Source organism: Ovis aries, chromosome 24 (assembly GCF_016772045.2).
Source record: "Ovis aries strain OAR_USU_Benz2616 breed Rambouillet chromosome 24, ARS-UI_Ramb_v3.0, whole genome shotgun sequence".
Lineage (NCBI taxonomy): Eukaryota > Metazoa > Chordata > Mammalia > Artiodactyla > Bovidae > Ovis > Ovis aries.
The window spans coordinates 21,603,492-21,617,236 of record NC_056077.1 but is presented as its reverse complement, the minus strand read 5'-3'; the positions used below and the strand labels follow the sequence as shown (position 1 = coordinate 21,617,236).

Genomic DNA, 13,745 nt, shown 5'->3' with positions numbered 1-13,745 from the left:
GGTGGTGGCAGGTGGGCCTGGGCTCATAGGCGTTCACCAATGACAGAAGGGAGCTCACGGGGTGAGGCGTTTGCTAGATGCGCTCTCTCTGCTCCCCCTCTCTGTGGGCCACGAGTGGAGTAAAGTGGACCCTTGTAAGAACAGTTTTTGTCAGAACAAAAATAAACTCTCCAGCACAGAGGTTTGCATTTCCTGTCCAATTGCCTCTGACTGCAGCAAGCTCCCAACTCCCCAAGGCTCCTGGGTCTATAAACTGACAAGGTAAAAATACAACACATGAACACGTTTCCTTTTCCTCATTATCTTGGCCTGACAGATTTGAACAGGGGCCACGTACTCTCTGATCAAAAATCATCTTATCTCTAAATTGGGCACGATAGGCCTCCCTCTTTAAGGCTGAACAGACAGAAAAAAAGAATCACTTGGTGTATAAAGGATTCAGCAGCTCAAGAAAAGGCACCACACTGAAAATAAAATCACATTGAAAGATTATAAATTAAGGGTTGCTAAAAGGGATTTCATACAGATTAAAAAAAATACAGATTAAAAAAAAAGATGACTACATCACTGTTAGGAGAAGTTGAATCAAATCGGAAGATAATAACTAGGACTAAATGATTCTTTATGTGGGTAACAGGTGGATTCCATAGTGGACCTGTAGTAGCCAGGTACCCTAGTGTGTCCAGTAGCGCAGCACCAATGTATATATAAAGAAGAAGCGGATAGACGTGTAATGGTAAAACTACATGAGTACTGAGAAAACCCCATACCTCTCATTTAGGCTTTCACACAAAGATTAATGAGAAAAGAGAAATTGTTCCAAATAATCAGTGCATTTGACTGAATCAATACATCAAGCTTTTTATCCCACAGGGAATCAGGATTGTTGTCAAATTTCCACAAACTGTTTGTAAAAGTAATACAAATAAAATCTGTAAGTTTCATAGGATTCTAAATATTGATGATACTCATATAATTTTTTGGCTACGCCACCTGACATATCTCAGTTCCCTGACCAGGCTCCTTGCAGTGGAAACGTGGCGTCTTAACCATTGGACCGCCAGGGAAGTCCCTGATACTCATATAATTTTTGAAAAAAAGAATAATTCTGTTTAAAACTCAGATTTAAAATGTGAAACCTGCTAAGCTAATCTATGAGTGAGTAGTAATTAATCTTAGGGATAAGGAAGAGAAGACTTTGAAATGAAAGAAATTGTAAAAAATATAAATGGTAAGCTGGAAAAAATAGCAACATATATGATAGATGATGGTTAATATCCTCATTTTATAAAAGTTCTTATGAATCAGTAAGAAAAAAGTGAACACCCACAGAAAAATAAGTAAATAACCTGAAGGCATTCAAATAAGCTAAAACATATAAAGAAATGTTTAACCTCAGTAATTCTCAAAGAGCTGCAATGAAAGTGACATAGTTCATTTTTTATAACATCAAATTGACTGCATTCCTATCCATATATTTTAAGCGTTTATTTAATAGTTGGCAAGGTGGAGGAAAACAGTTTAAATTGTACAGTTTGAATTCCTGAAGGACTATTTGACATAAGGTCAAAGGCCTTAGAAATGTATATACCTTTTAGATCAGGAATTCTGCTATGTAAGTGTGCTAATAAAATAATGACGAGTATAACGCTATGAATGTGTGTCCCAGCATTGTTTATAAAAGCAAAGCATCAGAAAGAAAAATAAATGTGAAACTGTAGAAATTTTGATTAGAAATTTTTTGGTATATCCATATAACTAAATGCTATACAATCATTAACACATTCAGTTCAGTTCAGTCTCTCAGTTGTGTCCAACTCTTTGCAACCTCATGGACTGTAGCATGCCAGGCTTTTCTGTCCATCACCAACTCCCGGAGCTTGCTCAAACTCATGTCCATTGAGTCAGTGATGCCATCCAACCATCTCATCCTCTGTCGTCTGCTTCTCCTCCTGCCTTCCATCTTTCCCAGTGTCAGGGTCTTTTCCAGTGAGTCAGTTCTCTGAATCAGGTGGCCAAAGTATTGGAACTTCAGCTTCAGCATCAGTCCTTCCAATGAATATTCAGGACTGATTTCCTTTAGGATTGACTGATCTCCTTGGAGTCCAAGAGAGTCTCAAGAGTCTTCTCCAACACCACAGTTTAAAGCATCAATTCTTTGGCTCTCAGCTTTCTTTATGATCCAACGCTCACATCCATCCATGACTACTGGAAAAACCATAGCTTGGACCATATGGACCTTTGTCGGCAAAGTAATGTCTCTGCTTTTTAATATGCTGTCTAGTTTGGTCATAGCTTTTCTTCCAAGGAGCAAGTGTCTTTTAATTTCATGGCTGCAGTCACCATCTGCAGTGATTTTGGAGCCCCCCAAAAATAATCTGTCACTGTTTCCATTGTTTCCCCATCTATTTGCCATGAAGTGATGGGACCGGATGCCATGATCTTAGTTTTCTGAATGTTGAGCTTTAAGCCAGCTTGTTCACTCTCCTCTTTCACTTTCATCAAGAAGCTCTTCAGTTCCTCTTCTCTTTCTGCCATAAGGATGGTGTCATCTGCGTATCTGAGGTTATTGATATTTCTCCCAGCAATCTTGATTCCAGCTTGTGCTTCATCCAGTCTGGCATTTAGCATGATGTACTCTGCATATAAGTTAAATAAACAGTGACAGTATACAGCCTTGATGTACTTCTTTCCTGATTTGGAACTAGTCTGTTGTTCCATGTCCAGTTCTAACTGTTGCTTCTTGAGCTACACACAGATGTCTCAGGAAGCAGGTAAGGTGGTCTGGTATTGCCATCTCTCTAAGAATTTTCCATAGTTTGTTGTGATCTGCACAGCCAAAGGCTTTGGCATAGTCAATAAAGCAGAAGTAGGTGTTTTTCTGGAGCTCTCTTGCTTTTTCAGTTATCCAACAGATGTTGGCAATTTGATCTCTGGTTCCTCTGCCTTTTCTAAATCCAGCTTGAACATCTGGAAGTTCTTAGTTCACGTACTGCTGAAGCCTCACTGGGAGAATTTTCAGCATAACTTTGCTAGTGTGTGAGATGAGTACAATTGTGCAGTATTTGAATAGTCTTTGACATTGCCTTTCTTTGGGACTGGAATGAAAACTGACCTTTTCCAGTCCTGTGGCCACTGCTGAGTTTTCCAAGTTTGCTGGCATATTGAGTGCAGCACTTCACAGTGTCATCTTTCAGGATTTGAAAGAGCTCAGCTGGAATTTGTCTCCTCCACTAGTTTTGTTCGTAGTGATGCTTCCTAAGGCCCACTTGACTTCACATTCCAGAATGTCTGGCCTAGGTGAGTGATCACACCACCATGGTTATCTGAGTCATGAAAATGTTCTTTGTATAGTTCTTCTGTGTATTTTTGCCACCTCTTCTTAATGTCTTCTGCATCTGTTAGGTCCCTATGCTTTGTCATTTATTGTGCCCATCTTTGCATGAAAAGTTCCCTTGGTATCTCTGATTTTCTTGAAGAGATCTCTAGTCTTTCCCATTCTATTGTCTTCCTCTATTTCTTTGCACTGATCACTAAGGAAGGCTTTCTTATCTCTCCTTGCTATTCTTTGGAGCTCTGCATTCAGATGGGTATATCTTTCCTTTTCTACTTTGCCTTTCACTTCTTTTCTTTTCTCAGCTATTTGTAAGGCCTCCTCAGACAACCGTTTTGCCTTTTTGCTTTTCTTTTTATTGGGGGTGGTCTTGATCACTGCCTCCTGTATAAGGTCATGAACCTCTGTCCATAGTTCTTCAGGCACTCTATCAGATCCCTTGAATCTATTTGTCACTTCCACTGTATAATCATAAGGGATTTGATTTAGGTCATACCTGAATGGTCTAGTGGTCTTCCCTACTTTCTTCAATTTAAGTCTGAATTTGGCAATAAGGAGTTCATGATCCGAGCCACTCAATATGCCAGCAAATTTGGAAAACTCAGCAGTGGCCACAAGACTGGAAATGGTCAATTTTCATTCCAATTCCAAAGAAAGGCAATGCCAAAGAATGTTCAAACTACTGCACAATTGCACTCATCTCACATGCTAGTAAAGTAATGCTCAAAATTCTCCAAGCCAAGCTTCAGCAATACGTGAACCGTGAACTCCCTGACGTTCAAGCTGGTTTTAGAAAAGGCAGAGGAACCAGAGATCAATTTGCCAACATCCGCTGGATCATGGAAAAGCAAGAAAGTTCCAGAAAAACATCTATTTCTGCTTTATTGACTATGCCAAAGCCTTTGACTGTGTGGATCACAGTAAACTGTGGAAAATTCTTCAAGAGATGGGAATACCAGACCACCTGACCTGCCTCTTGAGAAATCTGTATGCAGGTCAGGAAGCAACACTCAGAACTGGACATGGAACAACAGACTGGTTCCAAACAGGAAAAGGAGTACGTCAAGGCTGTATATTGTCACCCTGCTTATTTAACTTATATGCAGAGTACATCATGAGAAATGCTGGACTGGAAGAAACACAAGCTGGAATCAAGATTGCTGGCAGAAATATCAGTAACCTCAGATATGCATATGACACCACCCTTATGGCAGAAAGTGAAGAGGAACTCGAAAGCCTCTTGATGAGAGTGAAAGAGGAGAGTGAAAAAGTTGGCCTAAAGCTCAACATTCAGAAAACGAAGATCATGGCATCCGGTCCCATCACTTCATGGGAAATAGATGGGGAAACAATGGAAACAGTGTCAGACTTTATTTTTTTGGGCTCCAGAATCACTGCAGATGGTGACTGCAGCCATGAAATTAAAAGACGCTTACTCCTTGGAAGAAAAGTTATGACCAACCTAGATAGCATATTCAAAAGCAGAGACTACTTTGCCGACTAAGGTCCATCTAGTCAAGGCTATGGTTTTTCCAATGGTCATGTATGGATGTGAGAGTTGGACTGTGAAGAAGGCTGAGCGCCAAAGAATTGATGCTTTTGAACTGTGGTGTTGGAGAAGACTCTTGAGAGTCCCTTGGACTGCAAGGAGATCCAAGCAGTCCATTCTGAAGGAGATCAACCCTGGGATTTCTTTGGAAGGAATGATGCTAAAGCTGAAACTCCAGTACTTTGGCCACCTCATGCAAAGAGTTGACTCATTGGAAAAGACTCTGATGCTGGGAGGGATTGGGGGCAGGAGGAGAAGGGAACGACCGAGGATGAGATGGCTGGATGGCATCACGGACTCGATGGACATGAGTCTGAGTGAACTCTGGGAGATGGTGATGAACAGGGAGGCCTGGCATGCTGTGATTCATGGGGTCACAAGGAGTCGGACACAACTGAGCGACTGAACTGAGCTGAACTGAACTGATCTGAGCCACAGTCAGCTCCCAATCTTGTTTTTGCTGACTGTATAGAGCTTCTCTGTCTTCAACTGCAAAGAATATAATCAATCTGATTTCAGTATTAACCATCTGGTGATGTCCACATGTAGAGTCATCTCTTGTGTTGTTGGAAAAGGATGTTTGCTATGACCATTTTGTTCTCTTGGCAAAACTGTGTTAGCCTTTGCCCTTCATTTTGTACTCTAAGGCCAAACTTGGCTGTCACTCCAGGTATCTCTTGACTTCCTTCTTTTACATTCCAGTCCTCTGTGATGAAAAGAACATCTTTTTTGGTGTTAATTCTAGAATGTTTTGTAGGGTTAGCATAAAACCATTCAACTTCAGCTTCTGCATTAGTGGTTGGGGCATAGACTTGGATTACTGTGATATTGAATGGTTTGCTTGGCAATGAACAGAGGTCATTCTGTCATTTTTGAGATTACAAAAATATTTAATGCAGTATACAGTATGAGTCCATTAAAAAAAAACTTCTGTGTATATAAATGCAAGAAGAAAAGACTAGGGGACTTCCCTGGCTATCCAGTGGTTAGGACTCTGCGCTTTCACTGCTGAGGATATTGGTTCGATCCCTGGTCAGGGAACTAAGGTCTGTTAAGCTCTATGGTGAGGCCAGAAAAGACCGGAGAACACTCACCACCACTATCAGTCGGTGCATCCACTTTGAAAACAGTTTGGCATTTTCTAATGGGAGTGACCGTGTGCATACCCTCAGCCTGTCAGGTTTACTCCTAGATGTATATCCTAGAACCTCTTCAACAGGCGCCCCCATACATATCTGTGAGGATATTTGTGGTGACTTGGTAATAGCCACAGACCAGAAGCCACAAACCGAATATCCATCGACAGTCAGTGGACACCTACAGTATGGTGCAGTCATGGAATGGAATAGTGTGCAGCATTAAAGGTGAACAAGCTACATACTGACATGGATGATTCTCACAAACATATTATCAAGCCACAGAGGTGAGGCAGAATGTGAACAGCCACAGCTCGAAGGCTTGCTGGGGGATGCAGATCATGGCACCTGGGACCCTGCTACGTGTGACTGGAGAGGCATGGGGGGATTTCAGGCCCTGGCAGGGGCCTCTGTCTTGAGCATAGACGTGGTTGCACTGGCATTGGCTTTATGGTTGTTCTGTAAGACATGTAGTTTTTTTTAATATGTTCTACCACATGTATGACCTATCTCATGACTTGTAGAAGAAGAGAACCAAAGATTAGACCCTAGGAGTATAAATTGATAAAGGTTGTCTGGAGGGTGATTTCCATCAACAGCTAAAGGACACCCATCCTTTTTGATCCAGCAGCTCTTCCTCTGCATGCCCATCCTAGAGGAATCCATGTTTATGTGCCCACAGAGGTGCATATGAGGCGGTTCATTGGACAGAATTAGAAAACCCAAATGTCTATTACTCAGGGAGTAGATAAGTATATTGTGACATATCCATAATGTTGAAAAATTCTTTTTGATTTTCTTTATGAAAGGTAGAACTGTTTGTATCTAGAGATAAGGTCTTCAAAAATACGGATTTTATATATTGTTAAGACAGAAAAGATCTGTTATTGTTAAGACAAAAAAGCAGATACAAAGTAATTCATACAGTATTGTTTCTGTTTTGAAAATACCCCACCTTGTCTGTTTCTGCATACATGTTTGCATGTAAAAGTATTGAATACAGATCGGGCAGAATATGAACCAAACTCTCTTCCATGGTGGTTTGATGAATTTCTTTAGTATTATGTTCAATTCCTTTCTAATTATCTTTTGTGTATCTACTGTAGGTTTTCGCTTTGTGGTTGACTATTATATGAAGTTCACATATAATAGTCTCACACACACATACTTCAGTATATTTTAAATTGGTAGAAACTTAAACTTGAATGCTTTTTGAAAAACGCTACATTTTTACCTTTCCCATCACATTAAGTTTTTTATGTCATATATCTTTTTGAGTATCCCTTGACTAATTTTTTTAGTTAATTTTACCTCTTTTGTGTTTTAACTTTCATACTAGCTTTCATACTCGCATCTACTGCCATAACCATATATTTACCTTTTACCAGAGAGATTTTTATTTTCATGTTTTCTTGTTATTAGTTAGTGCCTTTTCTTTTCAGCTTACAGAAGACCCTTTAATATTTCTTACAAGGCTGATTTAGTAGTGATGAACTCCTTTGACTGTTACTTGTCTTGAAAACTATCTCTCTTTCAGTTCTGAATGATAACCTGAGTGATAGACTGTTCTTGGTTGGAAGTTTTTTTCCTTTCAGTACTTTGAATATAACATGCCAGTCCCCCTGACTTGAAGAGTTTCTGTTGAAATATCAGCTGATTAAAAAAAAAAATTAGCTGATCATCTTATGGGGTTTCCTTGCATATAGCAAGGTTTTGTGTTTTCTCCCCCTGTTGCATTTAAGATTCTCTTTGACTTTTGAGATCTCACTTATAAAGTCTGTTGGTGTGGTTCTCTTTGGGTTCATCTTGTTTGGAACTCTGTGTCCTGGATCTTGATTTCTGTTTCCTTCCTCAGGTTAGGGAAGTTTTCAGCCATTAATTCTTCAAATAAATTTTCTGCTCGTTTCTCTCTTCTCCTTCTGGGACCCCTATAATGCAAACGTTATTCTGCTCGATGTTGTCCAATATGTCTCCTAAGTTATCCTCACTTTTTAAAATTCTTCTTTCTCTTTGCTGATCTGTTTGCATGAGTTCCACTCTGTCTTCCAGGTCAGTGATTCATCCTTCTGATTCATCTCGTCTGCTGTTGAACTGATGTATTTTTCAGCTCATATTCTTGAGCTCTATTATTTCTGTTTGATACTTTCTTATATTTTTCTCTCTTTTTGTTGATATTCTCACCATTCATCCATTCTTTGCCCAAGCTGGGTGACCATCTTTACGACCATGAGTTTGAACTCTTTTTCAGGTAGATGACTTATGTCTGTTTCACTAAGGCATTTTGCTCAGGTTCAGCCTCTTTCTTTCATTTGGAAACTATTCATCTGTTTCTGCATTTTGCTCGACTGTCTGTGTTGGCCTCTGTGTAACAAGTGAAAGAGCCCCCTCTCCCAGGCTTGAAGGAATGGCTTTGTGTAGGAAATGAACCTTATCACTCAGCTTCACCTTAGCTCTCAGTTGTGTCTTAAACCTTTGTGATTGTCTAGGAAGCCTGGTTTGTTTCTTGATGGGCCCCAGGATGTGCCAAGACCTGTCTGTTCCTAAGGGGGTGTTTACATTGAGTGCCCAGATTCAGGCTGATTGGAAGCCAGATCTGCAGGTAACAGCTTTTAAAGTATGCAGGGGCTGCAGTCATGGACCCTGCTGCCCTCCAGACTGGAAGATTTGGTCTGGAGGTGTCTTGTGGGCGACAGCTGCAAGAATAGGGACTTCAGAGGAGTGTGGAAGCTCCTTCTGGGAGGCACCAGTGAGCAGGGGTGAAGCCAAGGGGAGGGGCAAGAGTGTTATCTCCCTGCCTGCTTTCCCAGAGGACACCTCTGTAGCCCATAGGTGTGTGGCAAACCTAAGGCCAGTGCCTCAGGTTGAAGCTTCAGGACAATTAAATGGGCCTTTTTCTCCTGCAGACCGGTTGTGTTACAGTCTCCCGTGTGGTGTCCTGGGTGTGGTATCTTGCCCAGAATACCACAGCATTTTCTGATAGAAAAATGTTCAGCATGTTCTGAGGAAAAAACTCAGTGTTTTCTTATAGAAAAAGGTTTTTTGTCATAATGCGTCAGAGTCTACGCCTTACAGTTGATGTGTTTTGTATTAGTGCCACAGCATAAAAGCTTATTACAAGGCTGAAGGATTCAAGGTCTCTTTATAGAGTTATCATTGCTCTACATTGAATGAAAGCCACCGTTTGATTGGGCATCCCTTTGGTGTCAGTTGTTTGGAAGTCAGTGATATTTGCCACTGAAATTCACATCCATAGACTTAGTATATACGTCCATGGAACTTTGTTTTTAAGTGACACTATGCATACAGACTTCATTTCTGTGTCTGTCAAGAGATGTACTTAATTCTCCGTGTTATCCTTGACTCTTTATGGGGGCTGTGCTATAATGAGAATATGTTCTATCTTGCTGTTAAACTCTAATTACATATACTTTCTAAGACAGTCCTTTGGATCCTATAAATGTGAATTTTGATGTAATAACTGCTAATAAAATTATACTGAAACAGTAAAAAAAAAGTTAGAATGTTAAAATGACTTTCTGATTGCCACGGTCCTGCAGGGCCCAGGAGCATCAGCCCCTCTGGTCATCAGTCAGGCGAGGCGTTCCCTGTGGGGAACCAGGGTTGGGAAAGAGTGCGGGGGGCACGGCACACCTGCCTGTAGTGGTGCAGAAGGAGCATGGGGGGGCCCACACCCTCAGCTTTCAGGAAGCCGTGTCTGGCTTGCCCCTCTGTGCCCCGAGGGAGGGGGAGAATGCAGAATGGCGTTTTCCAGCACCTCTCCCGCCCCAGGATAACCCTGGGATATTCCCCGTGCCTCTGGCTGAAGCTTTAAGACTAGCAGCTGAATTTCCTTCATGTATAATCCGGTCACCTCTCAAACTGCTGCCTTTGCTCTGGTTTCCAGGATGAGTCTCTGTGTTCAAGCTCCTCAACAGGGGTATCTCAGATCCCCACAGCACCCCCGGGTCCCACTGGTTTCAGAGCTGGATGTTTTGGGGACCTCATCTGACTGGTGCAGGTCCCAGGGTCGGGGCACCGGAGGTGGGGCACAGACAGACCCTTCGCTCCTCAGGGAGGGGCTCTGTCCATGAGATCCCTCCCTGCTGTGTGGGGGTTTTGGTGAGGCTGTTTCTCTGCCTCTCCGGGGGGTGGGGGGGTGGGGGGGGGAAGATGTGAGTTCAGGGTCTTCGTGTGTCACCATCTTGATCCAAGGGCTCTAAGTGATTTTTATTTTCATCTAATGCTAATGGCTAATATACTTTTTTTTAAAGAGGAAGATCTCTTGTTGCCTTCCCCTTTTATTTTTTAATTAAAAAAATTTTATTATTTCTGTCTGCACAGTGTCTTTGTTGCTGCCTGTGGGCCTTCTCTAGTTGTAGTGAGCAGGGGCTACTCTCTGGCTGCAGTGCTCTAGCTTCTCATTGAGGGGGCTTCCTGCAGAGCGCAGGCTGTAGAGCGCGCACAGGCTTAGTTGCCCTGTTGCATGTGGAATCTTCCCAGATCAGGGATCAGACTGTGTCCCCTATATGGGCAGGCAGAGTCTTAACCACTGGACCGCTGGGGCAATCCACTAATATGCTTTTTAAGTTTAAAGAAAATTGGTAGGGGCTTCCCTGGTGGTCTAGTGGTTAAGAATCTGCCTCGCAATGCGAAGGATGCTGGTTTGACTCCTGGTCCAGGAAGATCCCACATGCCTCAGGGCAGCTGAGCCCATGTGCCACAGCTGCTGAAGCCTGTGTGCCCTAGAGCCTGTGCTCCTCAACAAGAGAGGCCACTGCAGTGAGACGTCCTAGCATCGCACCTTGAGAGTAGACCCGGCTACCTGCGAATGGAGAAAGCTCGTGCAGCAACAGAGACAAAGCACCACCAAAAGTAAATAAGTGCTCTGTTTTAAAATGCTCCCAATATAAAACAAAAAAAGGACAACCTTAAAAAGAAATTTTTTTTTAACTATTTTTCATGGAATTTTCCACACACACACCCAAGTCATGAGACTAGTACAGTGAAACCCCAGACACTTATCCCATGGGTTTAAGAATGGCTGCTTCTTGCTTCATATATTCTGCTTACATTTTTTGCTAGATTATGTAAATCAAATCCCAGGCATCATGTTATTTCATTTAGAAATACTTCATTTTGTATCTTTTACTGATAAGGATTAAATTCAGGTTCACATTCTTTGGCAAGAGAATGTAGTGCTGTATTTATCGTCTGTTGCCTTACATCAGGAAGAGCATAATAGCTTATTGTTTCACTGCAGATACATATGGAGAAGGCAATGGCACCCCACTCCAGTACTCCTGCCTGGAAAATCCCATGGACGGAGGAGCCTGGTGGGCTGCAGTCCATGGGGTCGCGAAGAGTCGGACACGACTGAGCGACTTCCCTTTCACTTTTTCACTTTCATGCATTGGAGAAGGAAATGGCAACCCACTCCAGTGTTCTTGCCTGGAGAATCCCAGGGACGGGGGAGCCTGGTGGGCTGCCGTCTATGGGGTTGCACAGAGTCAGACACGACTGACGTGACTTAGCAGCAGCAGCAGCGGATACAGATATAGAGATGTAGTGAGTATATGGTGGTTTCCATTCACTCGCTTAGATGTTTATTAATTGTTTACCATGTGCTAGGCTCTGGGTTGAACATTGTTAAGAAGGAAAAAAAAAAACCTTCCCGCCATGAAATAACATTGTAATAATGGTTGAAACCATAACAAAAAAAACGAAGCCGACCTGGGTAATTTTTTGTTTTTAGTCTTTCATTCAATATGTTATTATGAAAATTTTCAAGCATGCAAAAAATTGGGAAGAATTACCCAATGAACTAGCATTCCAGTCCTCCTGTTTTTTCTTTTTTAAAGATTTTATTGAAGTACAGTTGATTTACAGTGTTGTGTTTCTCATTTACAGCAACCTAATTCAGTTACACATGTATATAAATTCTTCTTCATATTCTTTTCCAGCATTTTAACAGTGAAAGTTTTATGAAGCAGATGGTTAAACAGCCAATAGGAACTTTTTGGCTTAGATACGGGCTTTCCTGGTGGCTCAGAGGGTAAATGTGGGTGACCTGGGTTCGATCCCTGGGGCAGGAAGATCCCCTGAAGAAGGGAATGGCTATCCACTCCCGTATTCTGGCCTGGAGAATTCCACGGACAGAGGACCCTGACGGGCTAGAGGCTTAGTTACATGATAAGTAGGAGGGAGATTCAAAAATCATTCCCATGAGGAAATTGAACCTCAGGAACTGTGAAATGATGTGTGCAAGGGTCACCTGCCCAGTGGGCTAGAGCAGACACCTGCAAGAAGGTTGCAGGCTCCCCGTGTCACGGTCCTCTTCCCTGGTGGAGGTCCCTGCTTTGGCCACAGGGAATTGGGAGATCTTTGGAGGCAGCTGGAGCTGCCGTGGAGTCATGATTCTGGGCAGAGGAGGCAAGTGCTGCCCAGGTGTGAGTGCTGGGCCCTAGGAGGCTCCCCCACTCCCTCTGACCTGGGTTACAGACACGACAGTCAGCTCCTGGTCTGCTAGTCAGGCTCTGGGCGGGCCATCTGATGGGGAGGTGCAGAACTCCTCCTGGCCTGTGTGGCTGCATCGGCCCCCAGACTTTGAGACCGCTAAGGTTGTCCCACCTCACCTGACTGCTCTCTCTTCTGACTCCTCCTTAGACTAAGTCAATACCAGTTGACCTAAGATGTAACTGTCTTCTGTTTCCTGTGTTGCCCACCGAGACCGTAGCTTTGTGTATACGTGCGGCACCTATCATGGCCCCGGTCACCCAGGACAGCCCTGTACAAGCTGGTGAAAGTGAACGTGTTAGTCACTCAGTCGTGTCTGACTGTTTGCAACCCCATGGACTGCCACCCGTCAGGCTCCTCTGTCCATGGGATTCTCCAGGCAGGAATACTAGAGTGGGTTAACATTTCCTTCTCCAGGGGATCTTCCCGACCCCGGGATCAAACCTGGATCTCCTGCATTGCCTGCGGATTCTTTACTGTCTGAGCTACCAAGGAAACCTGTACAAGCTGTCAGTGGGCAGTTTTTCCTGACCAGACTCTGTTTCTTTGGTGACGACCGTCTTTCCCTCTCCAGGGGATGAGCTGCCCGAGCTGGACAACATGGCCGACAACTGGCTGGGCTCCATCGCCAGAGCCACGATGCAGACCTACTGTGACGCCATCCTGCAGATTCCCGAGCTCACTCCACACTCCACCAAGCAACTGGCCACTGACATCGGTGGGTCCCTGCAGTGGATGGGGGGAGGGCCAGCTCTCCAGGAAAGTTGTCCCAGGTCTCCTCTCAGCTTCAGCTCGGCGTTGGTCTAGGAAGCTTTGTTAAAAATGTGGATTCTCCAGTCCCCGCCCCAGAGGTTCTGACATGACAAGTCTGGGTGGAAGCCTGGGCACCAGTAGTTTGCCAGATGTCCCCGGGGATTCTCATAGCTGCCAGGGCCGAGAGCCGTTCAGGGGCGCCTTGGCGAGACAGGGTGAGGTGGGTGAGGCAGACTGGTGTGATGCTGCCCTGCCCTGCCTTGCCTTCTGCTCATCCATATAATCATCATCCAAACCGACATTGATTAAGTGCTCACTACAGGCAGGCACGCAGATCCTGAGCCAAGCTCTCGCTCCCATTGTCTTACGCAATCTTCAAAACTCCCCTGTGAGGTCGGCGCTCCTGCCTTCAGCGCTCTGATAAGGAAACGGGGGCACAGAGCACTTGTGTCACAGGGCC

General features: G+C 43.6%; 1 protein-coding gene across 1 annotated transcript in view; it reads left to right on the top strand.

Annotated features, from left to right (window-relative positions):
• The window catches only part of COG7 (component of oligomeric golgi complex 7), an 89,771-nt gene that overhangs the window by 73,352 nt on the left and 2,674 nt on the right, over positions 1–13,745 (top strand). The window contains exon 16 of the mRNA XM_004020838.5: positions 13,107–13,250. Coding sequence (XP_004020887.2) covers positions 13,107–13,250 — 144 coding nt within the window. The remainder of the gene's footprint in view (positions 1–13,106; positions 13,251–13,745) is intronic.